Source organism: Pleurodeles waltl, chromosome 8, assembly GCF_031143425.1.
Source record: "Pleurodeles waltl isolate 20211129_DDA chromosome 8, aPleWal1.hap1.20221129, whole genome shotgun sequence".
Taxonomy (NCBI): Eukaryota; Metazoa; Chordata; class Amphibia; order Caudata; family Salamandridae; genus Pleurodeles; species Pleurodeles waltl.
Genome location: NC_090447.1, coordinates 973,245,197 through 973,261,564, shown reverse-complemented (window position 1 = coordinate 973,261,564; position 16,368 = coordinate 973,245,197). Strand labels below are relative to the sequence as shown.

Genomic DNA, 16,368 nt, shown 5'->3' with positions numbered 1-16,368 from the left:
TGAAAGTAACTAATATGTGGCACTTTTTGCTAGTAGACCAATGCTCACTTTTGATTGACTTGTAGACCAAGGTCCGCACACACTTTCTGATCATGCCTGTGACTGCGACTTGGCCTGCTCTGATGGGGGGAAGACAGAGTGAACATGGAACTGAACAGTTCCTTTCTCAGGGACCCAGTGGTATTAGGCAGGAAGTAGATAAGGGACCGCATCATCCTCAAAGGATCAGAAGAGGCTAGGAAAAGGCAGTAGTGAGGGGAATCTTTATATAGGAAACCAACTCACATCAAGAGGACAAGGGAAGCTTTACCACTCAAAGTCACAGAGGAATTACAAGAGAAGGAAGATAAGCAAAGAGCTGCACCATCATTTAGCAAACGTTGCCTGCACGGAGAACTCAAATACATGCTACAGAGAACAACAGAGTTAAATGTATATCAGCAGAGTAGGAATCTATAACCAAAAGGGTGGAAAAGGGCAAACATTTTCATGCAGTATGTTGTGTGCTCTTAAAGTACTTGGTTAGGTCTCAGAGGTTAAAAATTAGTTAGGGGTAGCTCAAGTATCAGAGGACACAAAACTTCAAGCATTCCAAACGTTTCTTTTGATCAGAAAATGTATGCAACATAGCACACATGTCCATACAATAGACACCTTTATTTCTTTATTTACACCCCAGAACCCTGCGTAAATTTAGCACTGCTGAAAGAGCTGCTCAATGAACCATTAGCTAAAGAGATACTTTCAGAGCCTTAATACCCACCAAAGACTTGGAAACAGAAGACACTGATACTTTTGACAAAATGTTCACACTCCAGCTGCTTCCACACATCACAGAGGTCTTCAGAGGTGCTTTCGCCACCCGGTGTATGGAGGAAGCAACAATTTCAGTACTTTTGTAGCTAAACAAGGTCACAGCATTATTTTCCTCACAGGGCTTAGTATCCTCTTTGAACTTGGATGTAACCTCTTTAAGAAACATTTCGCCAACAAGGTGGATAATGTACTTCCTTCCCTACCCAATGTGGACCAGACTGTATTTATCTAACTGCTTAACACTACGAACAACATCAAAACAAATCCCTAAACCTCAGACATTGCTAGGAAGCTGGGGAGGAGGGCAGTCCTGTTTCACTAGACTTCAAAAGAATTGTTTGGCCATACTGCCGGAGGTTTCATGGTACACACACTGATCCTTTGGGTCATCCTTTATAGCTTGGGTTCTGGGCAGCTGTCAGTACCCAGGGGCAAGGGTTATTTTCAATGGTCAATGTACAGGTTGCATTAATATCCAGAAAGATTCCTGCCAGGGCGGTACCCTTTCTACCCTCCTTTTTGCACCAGTCTTAGAATCACTTCAACCAAAGATCACAGACAATCTTGCTGTTAGAGAAACCAACCTAAGTCTCAACACTGTCATGATGGCAGCTGTCACCAATGACATTTTAATTGCAGTAACTGACCCAGAAAAGTCCTTGAAAGAGCTACAGAGAATCCATGAGGTGGCAAGCTTAAATGTCAATCAAAACACATCAGAAGTCCTAACTCTGGAGGGAAGATCACAGTAGGTGTTGAGATTACAGTTGTGCATGCCTTTCTAATGGTTGATAACGAGGATCCAACACAAAGGAGTTGGACTGAGCCCAAATTTGCATGTGTGCAACCAATATTCTTTTGATCCTGCTCTGAATAGGAAACGTGGGCCTCTCGTTCTGCCAGCCCAAATATGCTGTCCTGTGAGGTAGGAACCCCAACCTTGCAAATGGTGATACTGCCATAGATCTTTAATATATTCCAGACTGTCTCATTGCATCTCATGCAGAGCACTGTTAATGGCTTTCAGAAACTCTAATACATTTGGCTGGGAAGGAAGGAGGCAGCTGGGGAAGGGAGGAGACAGTGGCTAAGCTGCAAACAATGCAGTAAACACTAGAGACAGAGAAGTTAGATTTCCTCACCTACTTCATTGCTGTCAGGATTCCTAGTTGTGAAATATACTTAAATGGTCGCTGGCAGACACAGATAAGCTGTGGTCCTTTGTTGATCAAAATCAAGTCTCCCGCTCGTGGTACAGAGTGCAAAGAGGACGAAACATGTACGTCTCCCCTGTAATCAGAATTACACTAGAGGTTTGGGATTTGATATCAGCTAGGAAGGGGCTGGCCACTTACCCATCCCCATTCCCCCTGTTTTCAGAAATGCATCTTTTGACCCTGGTATTTATAGGGATGTCTTCAAAAACTGGTGATTTCAGCTGCAAGACACTACTGAGAGCAAATAAAATTACAAAACATGATCAAAAAGGGAAGGGGAGGCATATTATTTCATATGCAATATAGATGGCAGTATACTACATCCCACCTGCACATTATGGACATGGTATACCTAGAAATATGGTCCAGATAAGATACTGAAACAGAGCAATTCTCACTTCTAAAATACTGATAAAATTTGGTGGCTAGAAAGTACAGAACAACTAGCATATGGGGTTCGGGGGTATCTTAGGGATTTTAGAAAAGTACAGGTTACATTTTCAGTTATTTGAACAATAAATGTCATGGGAAGCTTAGACTTCTGAACATCCTGGAAAATGCCCTAAAAGCTAGATACCTCTTGCTATATGATTCCACTAAGTTCAGAGTGAACAGACTTGGAAATTCGCTAAACAGAAGTTGCTCTGAAGAAGGCAGTATCAGGTAACCACGAGCTAACAATCTGGGATCTAACAAAGTCTGGGGAATTTATGATGGAGGGGACTTTTGAGTCAGTGGACTGGAAGGGATGTAGAGGTGAGGGACTGGAAGGGTTGAAGGGGTGAAGGACTGGAGAGAGGATGTTATCCTTACATTTAGCTCAATACTGACTGATTTAAGTTTGTTAATATTTCAATACAAAACTAGTCAAATTCTCTGCAAACTAAAACATTTTTTTATTGTTCTCATTCCCGAACCATGGGAGCGCAGTTTATTTATTTTCATAATTTACATTTAAACCAACAAATGTAGGCTATCTTTTATAAAATAAAAAATTAAAACTACTACATAGAAGAAACTCTCTCTAATGGTCAACAAATGGCTTACATCACAACTTCACAACGTCAAGAGAATATATTACAAAATGTAAGCAGGATGTTCAATAAACATTTGAAGATAAAGAAAAATGTGGTCTTTTAGATAACTTGGAGTTATCAAAACAGTAAATAACCACATCATCCTTAGATTCAGCAGATTTTCCTGTAAAACAAGGACTTCTAATCGTTGCGGAACCTTCATTGTTTTAAAATTAGTTTTCGAAACATTGTGCACATTTTCTTTATAGATGATGATTTAATTTTACTCTAAGCTATTCATTATTTTCTATACAACATGCAAGTTCACTCCCTTTGCTTTCACAGGAAAGCTTACTATGATAAAATTGTCAAAGCCTTCTTCATTTGAGCTGTGTGGAAAACTTGTTGAACTGTATGTTTAACTAATACATAATGTTATAAAGTATTCTATTGTTTTTGCAGTGGACTGGTTAACTACATCATTCTCACTGTTGACGGATCAATGCAATCGCTCTTTTAATGAAGGTTGAGATATGGAATCCAAGTATTAGTAGTGTCCTGTATTTCAAAGACGCAAAATTGTTCACAGTGGTTTAGAAATGATACACTGTGTCCTGCACCACTTTCTATTTTCTGTCCACACAGTTAATCACATGTTGAACACATATTCTGCTCTTGAATGTTTTTTTTAAGGGTTGCAACTTGAGTCTCAAGATCCCTTACATAATCATTCCTTGCTTTTAATTCTTTCTTCAGACGGTTCAACTCACACTCGTAGTAATCCACTTTGGACTGTAAAGTAGTCCCTGCAACTCTGAAATAAAAATAAAATTTATGGTTTGGGTGTTTGATAACTTAACACCAAGCACGTCACTTTGTATTGCCTTTACTGAAGCACAAGTATGCCAACATTTAACAATCAGTAACACATACTAAATGTCACAACTAAACCTGAACAGCTTTTTAAAACCATGGTTGTCTTAGCATACCTATAGTGCCTAATCAGAAGTAAAACACTTGAATTAACATTTAAAGAGAAAAATGGAGTACAAACAGTGATAAAAAATAAACCAACAATTTAACATTACAAAGGCACTAATCAAGAAGAGCATGCCAAGTTAAACCCATACCAAATTAATATATAATAAGTTGTTAAAAAATTCCATTAACTCCTTTTAAGTCTTTAATACATAAAGTACATTTACATGTTTGCTTTGTAACCTAGTTAGGAACTCTGGAGTACCTTGCTCTTCCCCTCCACAAAACTTCATGAACACTACCCGAGTTCCACGAGATCTGTCCATAGTGACACAACTCCGTAATGCCTGGGTGGTTGCAGTAAGAAAGAACAAAGACTAGCAGTAACAGACTAGCTCTAGGGGTATCTTTTAAAAACATAATTCTCAGTCCTACCTTCCCATTGTTCTTACCGGGTTGTGGGACACATTACACAGTATGACAACTGCTAAATAGAATTAGAAAAATATTCTGGCCACTAATTCCACTGCATATAAACAAAATAAATAATACATACAAGCGCACTGGTCCAGTTGTGAAAATCTTTCTGCATGCTCAATTTCAAAGTGTAAATAAAAAATCTTTGCAAGGTAAACATCTAAATATTCATGCACAGAAAGGGAGCAATGGGATGTTTGCCATCATAAATTAAATGTGCTCACACAGAAATGTACGCCCATTGCGTGTTCATATATGAAGAGGTAGCTCACAATATGCCTAATAATCTGACAGTCACAACATCAAATGGGTATGTCTGGAATTTATTGAAAATTGCTAGTAAATATATATTTTTTTAAACCCTGAAATGTACTCGTTGTGTAAGAGTAACCCAACAGGCAAATAGTCTTGCTTTCAGTAACTTTAGTAACGCGGACTGATTAAGAGCAATGTGTAGAGGAAATGAGGCCATGTTAACAAAAAATATATATATATGACATAGGTAAGTATCTCCGAAAGGACACTGAGCTAAATCTTTCAGGGTCAGATTCTCGGTTTGTGATCTGGTTGTCTCCTGGCGTCCTGTAGTTTTGGCCTGGTATCCTGGTTTGATGGGAGCGCATTACAGCACCATTAGCGAATATGACAAGAAAATGTCATTCTATCTGCCTGCCAACTCTTTCTGGCCTCATCTCTGCACCATATTCCATATTCTTAACTGTTCTATTCTACTTACATTTTAAAGAATCAGTAATCACTTGGAGTCCCAGAAGTTAACTGTTGAAAGTCCTCAAATGACTCCATTGATTGAGACAAATCCACCTAGAGGACAAATCCAGTCACCGTTCTCTCTTACCCTTTTTCCCTGTTTTCTACCACTTCCTCCAATGGGTATATCCTCTGCCTGATACATAGGCACATACATTAAGGGACATAAGTTGTGCTCACTGAGTTTGACTATTTTAACATGACAATAAGACACTAAACACTGACTTGATCACCTGAAAATTGAAGTTTTAATTTAAAACAAATACAAGAAAATATGCATCATACTAAGTAGGTGAATTAACTTCTTAACAGGTGCTGAGAGATTGGGGTGTCAACTTAAGTCAATGGAGGGGGAACATGGTGGCCAGCTGAAGGAGCAGGTCGGGAGTTTGTCGGCGAGGCCAAGATTTTGGCATAATTTACCAGGTTTTTTTCACCTCTCAGCCCCTGCTCTAATGTGGAGATTGCACAGTTGTGATTTAGAAGTATAGATCCTTTGGAATAGCTGTATGTGATACACAGAGTTGGTGCTTCACTGCCGGAGAGATCAGGTGATAGCAAATAGTGTCATAACATTTTGCCCTGGAGTAAAGCAGATAGCGTCAGCACACTCCACAAAGTTTGCAGAACAAGGAAAGCAGCATCAGTGAAGGTGGTGGGAAAGCAACTGATTGGATGTCAGCTTCTGGATCAGTGTCTGAGTCCACCAACCTCAGAGACTAGTCTCACATAAATGGTTTAACTTTGTCGGAGGGGTCAGGCAATGAAATGCAGGAAAGTTTAGGCAGCTCAAGAAAAGCAGAACTTGAAGTAAGTGAAAAGGTGAAAATGTTTATGCATCTCTTAATAGTTCTAGCTCCTTTAAAGGATATTTCAAATGGGCTGAGAAATGCATAAAGAATATTGCCAAGGTTAGTAGATACAGCCTAAGGTTGAGGAAAAGTACTTGGTGCCTATAAAGGAAGCAACAACATATTAGCACAATAAAGCACATACAAATGAAAAACAGAATGGGAAGTTAAAAGTAACACCCAGGTGATACTTAAAACTTATAAAGGTCTGCATACTCTGACGAAAAAAAGCACTGCAAACAGGTATGACTCTAGTAGATCTGGTTTCTGATGATGTGGATGTGCATACTCCAACTGGTGGATGACGGCGACAGAGTTTCTGACGTCAGAGAGTGGTGGGGGAACTGAACAGCCTATGTGATATCGAGGAGATGAGCAATCAAAAAATAGTTGTGAAGTCTCTCCACAGAAATGAAGGGATGTGAGATTTCGGAAGCAACCGATAAAAAGGTAGTAGCAACATGTGCTGCACTTGGGAAAAAATTTGACATTCTGGCAGAGAGTACTGAAGCACTAGAGATCACAATCCAGGAGCTCAGTATAACTGTTGAGTAAAGAGTCCCAGGAATTCTCTTGAATTAAAAAAAAAAAAAAGCCTCAGAAATAAAGGAAAGATTGCAGAACAATGCCAGAAGGAATAAGATAAGATTTTTTTTAATGGGACCGAGGTGAAAGGGGTAAGAGATCTTAAAGGTTTTATAATAAATTTATTAAAGAAGACTATACTACCGGTTGACTCGACCAACGAATTAGCACAGGAAATATACAGAGTGCATCGAAATCACTTCAAATTCAGCCTGTATAAAAAATAAAATTAAAAAAAAAAGGAAAATCCTAGTGAATGTCTTACCTTATGTTGTTAAAGAAAATATACTAGTTAAGTCCCAAACATTACAGGTAAAATACTTTTTTCAGTATAAGATCAGGCATCTCAAGAACAATGCAGGATAGAGAATGGGTGCTAGGAAAGTGAATGGGTGAGTTGAAAAAAATTGGGAGCAAAAGTTCAAATGAGATTTCCTGTTTTACTAAAAGTTATATATGATAGCAAAATACATAACTTCAGGGAACTAGAAGAGGTGGATCAAGTGAAATTTACAACTGAAGTCCAATAAAAGGGTCTGAGAGATTGTACACATTGCAGGCAAGCTCGAACAATGGTATTAGGACAATGTCAAAAAGAACAGAGGGGAAAGTTCACCCTGGGTGTAGGCAGTGAGAGGTGAGCATAAGGGAGAAAAAGAAAGTGAAAATAATTGTCCTTTTAAAAAAAAAAAAAAAAAGGAAAGAGAAAGAGAGAGGGACAGACTATAGCCCAGGGAATGCCAAAGATTTTACTAAAAATAAATTAGAATGAATGAGAAAGACAGGTTGGATAATGCAGTGTCATTCTTAACATGAAACATAAATGGCGTAAAACTGAAACAATGTCTAGTTATTCCGTACCACCTAGGAGATCAATGCAGTAAACTAATTTATCAAGGGATGAACTTATGGCATTTTCAATAATGAAAACTAGATTTCATGAGTAATTGGTACCGACCAAGCAGGTTTTTCAAAGAGGGAAGCCATTTTGCTGAGGCAGGATTCTGGGGTGGAGATATTGTAATTTAAGAGAAAGAAAAGGGGGAGGTAGATAATAGCTAAGGCTAGAACTCAATTAAGGAGTATGGATTTTGTTGGCTTTTATTGTCCCAATGTGGATGATCCTGAATCTCTGAGGGAGGTTTTCTCTAATCATTTGTAGTAATAACTATAGGTGGTGATTGTAACATGTTATTGGATAAAACGATAGAAAGATCAACGATTCGCAGCCAAGTGTGCTCATATTTGTCTTTTATGATAAAAGAACATGGGCTGTGTGATATTTGGTGATTATAAGTAGGTAGAAATTAAGGTTACACTTTACTATAGTAAAACATATGGACACTGCTCACAGCTGGATTATTTATGACAGAATACAAATGAATAACATGAGGAATTTGGAACAACGATCCATTCATATATCTAAGGTTTGAGAAGAATACCTAGAGCTTAGACTAGCAGGACATAGGGCAGAAGTAAGATGGACTATGGATAAATAAAAATCTCCCACAGGAAGATATAATTTAAGAACAAAAAAAAAGTTCTTAAGCCTTTTTTGATCTCAATCTAAGCTCACCAATTATAAAGATTGTGTATGATGCATAAAACTCCTTCCTCAGAGGGCAAGTAACCAGTTTAAATTTCCATCTTGATAAAAAAAGAAAAGCAGAGTCCTAAATATTGGAGAAAATGATCACTTAAATTCAAAATACATTAACATTTGCCGGCTTGAGTGAGAAGGGAAGGCAAGAGATATTAAGTTTGCTTCAAACCTCTCACAAACTATTTATAGTCCATGTGGAAAGGCAGTTTATGTAGAAATTAGAAATTAGTAAAGTGCGTCATTTTGAATATTGAAACAAGGTAAAATGCTTGTCTGGAAAGAAAAGGTGTATCGGAACAGAAGCTTTACATAATATAGCAAATTCCACATCTAATACAACTAAAGATACTGGTAAAGCTTTTCTTAATTTCTCTGAGAATGTCTACTAGTATGAATGCACTTCTAAAACGACAACATTAAAATGCTGGTTAAAAGGTAAACACTTGGATACCCTAAACCTTCAATAACAATTGACACCGAGCCACGAAATTAATGAAGTGGAAATCTGTACAGTATTAAATATGAGTAAGAAAGGAAAAGCCTCTAGCCCAGATGGTATTCCAACCAAATTATATTTTAATTTAAGGGAAGTAACAGTTCTAATCTGGAAACATTGTGCAATACAAATCTGGGAGAAAATACAGAGTTACCAGCATAATGGCACACAGTGACAATTGGCTTGATATTAAACTAACAAACTGCCTAACAGATGTAAGTTGTATCATTCAATTGCTTTAAAATTGTGATTATACGATTTTTGATGCTATCATGGTAAAGAGACTAGCTCAAGAAATAAAAGGTCTGGTGCACGAATATCAGAAACGTTCTAGCCAGGAAGGTAACTACACAATTTAACCCACACATTTGTTGGTTCTATTGACATAGCTACTTTTTATTCAACATCCATAGTGGTGCAAACCTTGGAAGCTGCAAACACTTTAATCAAGTCAACTGCCACTACCTAGAAGTATTAAAACATTTTGGGTTGGGAAGGACCTTTTGCAAGGTTGTGCAACTGATTTACAATTCCCCTAGGTTCAGGAATCTGATCAAGGATAATCTGCTGGAATAAGTGAGGGTAATGAGGGACGAGGTGAGGCTGACCTTTAGCTCCCCTCCTTTTTAATGTGTATATAGAGCCCTTTGCAGGAAGTCTTAGACACAACACCAGTAGTGTCTTTCTTCTGTGGAGAATTTAAAAGAAAAATAGCTCTGTATGCTCATGCGCCAATTATTTATGCAGTAGAGTCAGCAACACTCTTAAACATATATACTACATTTTTTAACCACTTGACAGAGTATGAAGTGAATAACAATAGGAAAGAGATATAAACTTGGAATTTTATCTGGGAAGTTGAAGAAAATAAAAAAAACATTAAATAGCTAGGCATAAATGTGGTTAAGAACTTAGGAAAAACACCCAAGATCAATTTCAATAGGATTACTAAAGAAAGCAGAGGACTGATGAAAGAATAAACAAAACAAATGAAGAACTTGCAGTTGAGGTTAGATGGCTGAGTCAGTCTAGTGAAAATGATGATATTGTCGAAGTTTACCTTCTTGTTTGATAGTATTCCTCTTTTAACAAGAACAAAATTAAAAAAGTTTCACAAAGATATAAGCAGTTTTATTTGCAGTTCCAGGCGAATAAGAATCTTGTCGCAAAAACAAAGGAAGTAGTTAATAAAAGGGAGTCTAGCTTTACCAGATCTACAGCTCTATTGTTGGTCTTTTCAGATAAAGAACTGTAGGATGCGGATTACAATGTCAGATTAGAGTAAAATCAGGGAATTTTTGAAAAGCCTAAATGAGAATCTATGTGAATCTTGTTTTCGGATCACCTAGATTCTTCAAAAAAGTTATACTGAAGAGTTCACAGGCAGCTGCCAGATGATGGTATGAAATTAGAACTATCTTGGGAATCCCATATTAAACCATGTTAACCCCAAGTTGGCATTCACCAGGCATCTGAATGTTTAAATGACTCATTATGTAACCCTATTAGGAAAGAAAGTTAGGCACTGGGGAGATCTAGTGTGCAAAGGTAATGCACTCATTTGGGAACAAAGTACGTACAAATACTGTATTGCTACATACACTACGTGCATGCGGCAGCACTACGTGCAAGGTAAACAGTGGTGCAGAGTGTGGACCATTGGCCTCTGCTTTCATTGGCCTTCGCTTCCATTTTGGTTCACAACTCCATTTTGTCGAGTCTGGTTCGGTGCGTAAGGCACTGTTCTGTGTTTTTCCACAAGCTTCGGCAAGCTGAAGGGTGGGGTGTTTTTCTGCTCAATTTCGCTCCATCTGCCTGGTACGAAGGGCGCTATTTACATTCCACGAGCTATCAGTTAGAACAACAGGGGGATGTGCCTGTACACAAGGAGGAATGCAAGCTTCACCTTGGAGTCCTCTCCTGGGAACTTGGCCCGTTCTGAGGAGACGTCTCGAAGGGTGAACAAGGTACCGCCGATTGCACAATTTGTAAAGGAGGGGGTCTTTTTCTAGAAAAGACTCCTGGGCGTTAGTAAATACTATAAAAGTTGGGGGCCTGGATGGGCTGGTTTAGGAACACTCTCTTCTGGGTTGGACGCAACGCCAGGAGGACTGATTGTCCCGAACAGAGGCTCCCTGTGCCAGCTGATTTGGGTTCCCCAGCTTTGTGTACGGCGGAGGGATGCAGACGCTCTTTTCGGTGAAGCTTTTCAATTTATTAAGTGTATTGTGTGTGCGCGCGTAATGTGTACTTATTCTTGCAGTCATTTTCATGCTATTGAGCATTGAAGTATATTGTGTGTGCGCGCGTAATATGCACTTATTCTTGCAGTCATTTTCATGCTATTGAGCATTGAGGTATATTGTGTGTGCTTGTATTATATGCACTTACTTTTGCAATTGTTCACAGAGTGCTTATATCTTTATCATTATTCTCATGTTATTCTCCTGATGTATATATATATATATTAGTGTGGTTTAGTTTTGCTAGCTGAGAACTTGCCCCTTAAATAAACTTGATTATTCTACTTACGAAGGTGTTTGAGAGTGATTGCTTTACATTGTGCCTTAAAATATCCTGAAGTGCATAGTTTTGATATTCTGAAGAGTAAAGCAGCACAAATTGGCGTAGTCGTTTGCAGGATTCAAAAAAAAAAAAAGGGAAAATGCTTAATAAGATCAAAGCGAGCTCAAAAGCAGGTTCTCAGGTAGCAAATCCAGACATAGAAATACCGGGATGGGAAACTGCCCCGTATAAACTTTTAGCTCAGGAATGGTCACGTTGTGCTGGTTTGTGTGAAAATTGGAATGCGTGTATGTTGAATGTGGAACCTGAAGATCTTCTTATATGTCTACGGAAAGTTTCAATTGACAAGGGAAGGGAGGTTTGTGCGTTGGGGGGTCGAGGCTGGATCTTGCTTTCTGCGTACCGAAAGTTGTATGAAAAATGTTTACAGTTACAAAAAGACCACGAGCAGCTGGAGAAGGAGTTAGTAGAAGCCCGAAATTCCTCTACCATGCTAGCTTGTCAAAATAAATTATTAAGTGATAAGTTGGAAATGTACCAACTGGTTGCAGAGAGAACGGCCGTTAGTGTAGCTAAATATAAACACAAGAAACGAAGAGGGAAAGTTAATAAAAAGAAGGTGCATTTAGCTATCTCTCAGGCAGGATTAGCCTTTGACCCTGAATTTTGGGATGGAAACATCTGGGATACATCTGATTTTTCAGATGGGTCCGGGGGCGATGACTGCCAAGATGTTAGACAGGAGAAGACAGAGCGCAGGAATGTTGTCCGTGCGCAGCCCATATATCGGCGAAAGTTACAGCATAGCCCAGCTAATCCTGGAGGGGTGATGTTGGATGCCCTGGAGGATTATACACAGCAAGAACTAAGTGATGTGATAGACAGATTTCGACAGAGGTCTGGGGAAACATTGTTTACGTGGTTGGTGCGGGTGCACGATATGGGGGGCCAGGGGGTCCAATTGGATCACGGCGACGCCCCGAGGCTTTGTATGTTAAGTACAGACCCGGTTATTCAAAATGAGTTTAGAACCTATCCAGGGAATGGTCCCATGACCAATTTGTTAGAGCTAGCTGCGCAAGGGTGTGCTCAGAAGTATCCGACAGAGTCAGACTGGCCGCCTAATGATAAACCTTGGTATACTTTGAGAGATGCAGTACAGAGATTGAAGGAAGAAGGGATGAAAACAGCTATCTTTATGGGTAATGCCCATGATTTGATGAATGGAATTTTAAGTGTGTCTGTGCGAAACCGGCTGATTAGGGCCGCTCCTCCTGCATATAAGCATGTCATCATGACTTTGTTAATTAATCAGACGGGTAACCCATTGTCTCAGGTGGTAGAAGCGGTGCGTGAGTTAAGTGATTTAGGAGAATGGGCTAAGCCAGAGAGGAATTCACGGTCTGAGAATCGTACTGATAACAACAGGGTGACAAGGCGAGACATGTTTCAGGCCTTGCTGCGAGATGGGGTGACCAGGAATGAAATTGATGGGATAAGCACCAAGGACATGTGGGAAATGTACCGCAAACGCGGTTTGGATAAAAAGGAGGGGAGCAGGAAAGGGAACAAGAAGGATAACAAAGTGGTGAACCAGAGAAAGGCAGGAGGGGAGGAGCGTGAGGGTGAAAAGGGAGAGAGAGGGAGAGAACCCCACCGTAGAGAGAGATCCCCAGAGGACGGAAATTGGGAGGAAGAGCACCGAAGCGCAGAGGGAACCCGGAGCAGGGAGAGAGACCGGGAACTGACAGGTTCTGGGAAAACTCGAGGAAGAGAGTGGGAGAGGGAGCTGGTAAGCTCAGAGAGGTTGCGAAGCAGAGACAGGGAGGAGGAGTTCCCTGAGAATTACCGCAAACTGTATCCAGATTTGACTTGGGCAGACTCTGATGTGCGCAGAGTGAAAATAGATTAGGAAACAGGCCAAACTCCGGTGCAGGGATGGGCTCGCAAAGATAACAGACCTCATGTCAAAGTAGAAATTTATTGGAAACGTGGAAATGTTCAAAAAGTTCGAGCCCTCGTTGACACCGGAGCGGAGGCCACTTTGATTCATGGCAATCCAAGAAAATTCAGGGGACAGTACTTCACCATTACGGGATTGGGCGGAAAAGAAACCCCGGCAGTGCAGATAGTGGTTCCCATGAAAATAGGGGCACTTCCAAAGAGAGAATACACTGTCCTGATTGTGCCCATTCCCGAATACATTATTGGAATTGACATTTTGAAAGGGATGACCCTACATTTGGAAGATGGATGTTATCAATTTGGTTCCAAAAGATTTATATCAATAGCCGCCGCAAGGGTGGGGCTGTTGAAGATTCCTCCGGTAACACTTCCCCAAGCTACTAAGGTGATTCAAATGAAACAGTACAGAATACCGGGAGGACATGAGGAGATTAGCCAGACTATACATGATTTACTAGAGGCCGGGGTAATAGTTCCCATCACCACTGCGTGGAATAATGCCCTCTGGCCTGTTCGTAAAAGTGATAACAGTTGGAGGATTTGCATTGATTATCGCCAATTGAATAAACATACACCTCCTCTGACTGCAGCGGTCCCAGACACCATTACCTTGATTGAGAACATACAGAAACACAGTGGGACTTGGTATGCAACCATTGACATTGCCAATGCCTTCTTTACGATACCAATAGCTACTGAGAGCCAGCCTCAGCTGGCATTCCAATGGGCGGGGCGTCAGTACACCTTCTGTAGATTACCCATGGGGTATTTACATAGCCCCACTATCTGCCACCGGCTGGTGGCAGAGCATTTGGATGAAGTACCAGTGGTTCCTGGAGTGCAAATTTCTCACTATATAGATGACGTGATGATGCAGGGAGAGACGCAAGAACAGGTGCAAATTCAGCTAGACAGGGTGGTGGAACATTTGCAGAATCAAGGGTGGGAGATTAACCCCGAGAAAGTGCAGGGACCGTCTCAGAGCGTGAAATTTTTGGGCATTCAGTGGAATCAGGGACACAGAGAAGTGTTGCCAAAAGTGAAACAAAAGATTAAGGAATTTGCAGTACCGCGAAATCGGAAGGAAGCCCAGAGTTTTATTGGACTATTCGGGTATTGGAGACAACATATACCCCATTTGTCTCAGATTTTGGCCCCATTGTACAAAGTTACACGAAAGAAAAATGCGTCTGAATGGGGAGAGCAGGAGCAGCGCGCGTTTGAATTGGCGAAAGACGCCATTCAGCATGCTTTGGATTTGTGGCCGATTCGAGAGGGAGACATTGAGTTGAATGTGACAGTCCAGGGGCAGTATGCCAATTGGAGTTTATGGCAAAAACAAGGAAGAAAGAGGGTGCCCCTGGGATTTTGGACAAAGAAGTTACCTGAGGCAGGAGAGCGGTATACTCCCTTTGAGAAGCAGCTGCTGGCCTGCTTTTGGGCCCTGGTTGATACTGAGCAAATTACACTGGGACACAATGTGATTTTAAGGCCTGAAATTCCCATCATGCAGTGGGTGATGAGTTCCCCAAAAACTCATAGAATTGGACATGCGCAAGAAGCCAGCATTATAAAATGGAAATGGTATGTCCAGGACAGGGCACGAGAGGGTCCAAAAGGGACCGCCGTTTTGCATGAGCAGGTAGCGCAGGCTCCAGTGGAGAATTCCGAAATGTTGCATGATGTACCTTCAGTGTGTGAATCCCCAGTAGGGTGGGGCCAGCCGTTCGCAGACTTGTCTGCAGATGACAAAAAAACATGTGTGGTTCACAGATGGTTCAGCAAAATATGTTGGAGCGAAAAGGCACTGGAAGGCAGTGTCCTATAATCCTGTTACCAAGAAGCTTTTGACAACTACAGGACAGGGAAAAAGTAGCCAGTATGCAGAGCTTTATGCCGTGTATCAGGCTTTAAAACAGGAGCTACCCGGAAAATGTCACATTTATACAGATTCCTGGTCTACCGCCAATGGGTTAGCTACTTGGCTTCCCACGTGGCATGCACATCAGTACAAAATCCATAACAAAGAGGTATGGGGGAAGGAGTTATGGCAGGAGATCTGGGAAATGTTACCTCAAAGCACCGTGACTGTCTATCATGGGGACGCTCACTGTCCAACTGATTCATTAGACCGATGGTTCAATTGTCTTGCAGACGATCGAGCCAAGATTCAAGAGGCTGAAGTGGAGGCGCAGAGTTCTGATTTGGTGGGAATGGCTAAATGGGCACACCAGAAATGCGGACATCTTGGAGAAAAGGCTACTCACAGGTGGGCTGAGATTAGAGGGATGCATCTTCCCCTAGATTTGATTAAAACAGCGATCATTGAATGTCCCATTTGTCAGCATGCACAGCACAGACCGGTCCCACAGGTGGTGAGAGGCCAGCTAGGTAGAGGTAAATTGCCAGGACAGATTTGGCAGATTGATTACATTGGACCAATGCCAGTGAGCAGAGGGTGTCAGTATGCCTGCACCGTGGTAGACACTTAGGGGGTTATTCTAACTTTGGAGGAGTGTTAATCCGTCCCAAAAGTGACGGTAAAGTGACGGATATACCACCAGCCGTATTACGAGTTCCATAGGATATAATGGACTCGTAATACGGCTGGTGGTAAATCCGTCACTTTTCCGTCACTTTTGAGACGGATTAACACCTCCTCCAAAGTTAGAATAACCCCCTTACTCTGGTTATCTCATAGCCTTTCCCTGCAAGCGCGCAACTCAGCAGAGCACCCTGAAAACACTAGATCTGTTGATTCTGTACTATGGGGTGCCACTCCAGATTCAAAGTGATAACGCCAGCCACTTCAAGGGCAGACTAGTGCAGGACTATTGTGCACAACGCAATATTGAGTGGATTTTTCACATACCTTACTACCCACAAGCAGCGGGACTGATTGAGAGAATGAATGGGTTGCTGAAAGAACAATTGCGTAAACTGAATGATGGGACACTGAAGTGGTGGAGGGATAATTTGTATGATGCTTTGCAAATTTTGAACAACCGACCCCTAACAAATGCCGAGACACCTCTCATGAGAATGCTGACACCTGCTTTACAGATTAATC

At 40.9% G+C, this 16,368-nt stretch overlaps 1 protein-coding gene across 1 annotated transcript in view; it reads right to left on the bottom strand.

Annotated features, from left to right (window-relative positions):
* Positions 1-2,999: 2,999 nt before the first annotated feature.
* Positions 3,000-16,368, bottom strand: part of LOC138249571 (uncharacterized) — a 230,186-nt gene continuing 216,817 nt past the window's right edge. Inside the window, exon 8 of the mRNA XM_069203515.1 lies at positions 3,000-3,863. Coding sequence (XP_069059616.1) covers positions 3,816-3,863 — 48 coding nt within the window. The 3' untranslated portion in view covers positions 3,000-3,815. The remainder of the gene's footprint in view (positions 3,864-16,368) is intronic.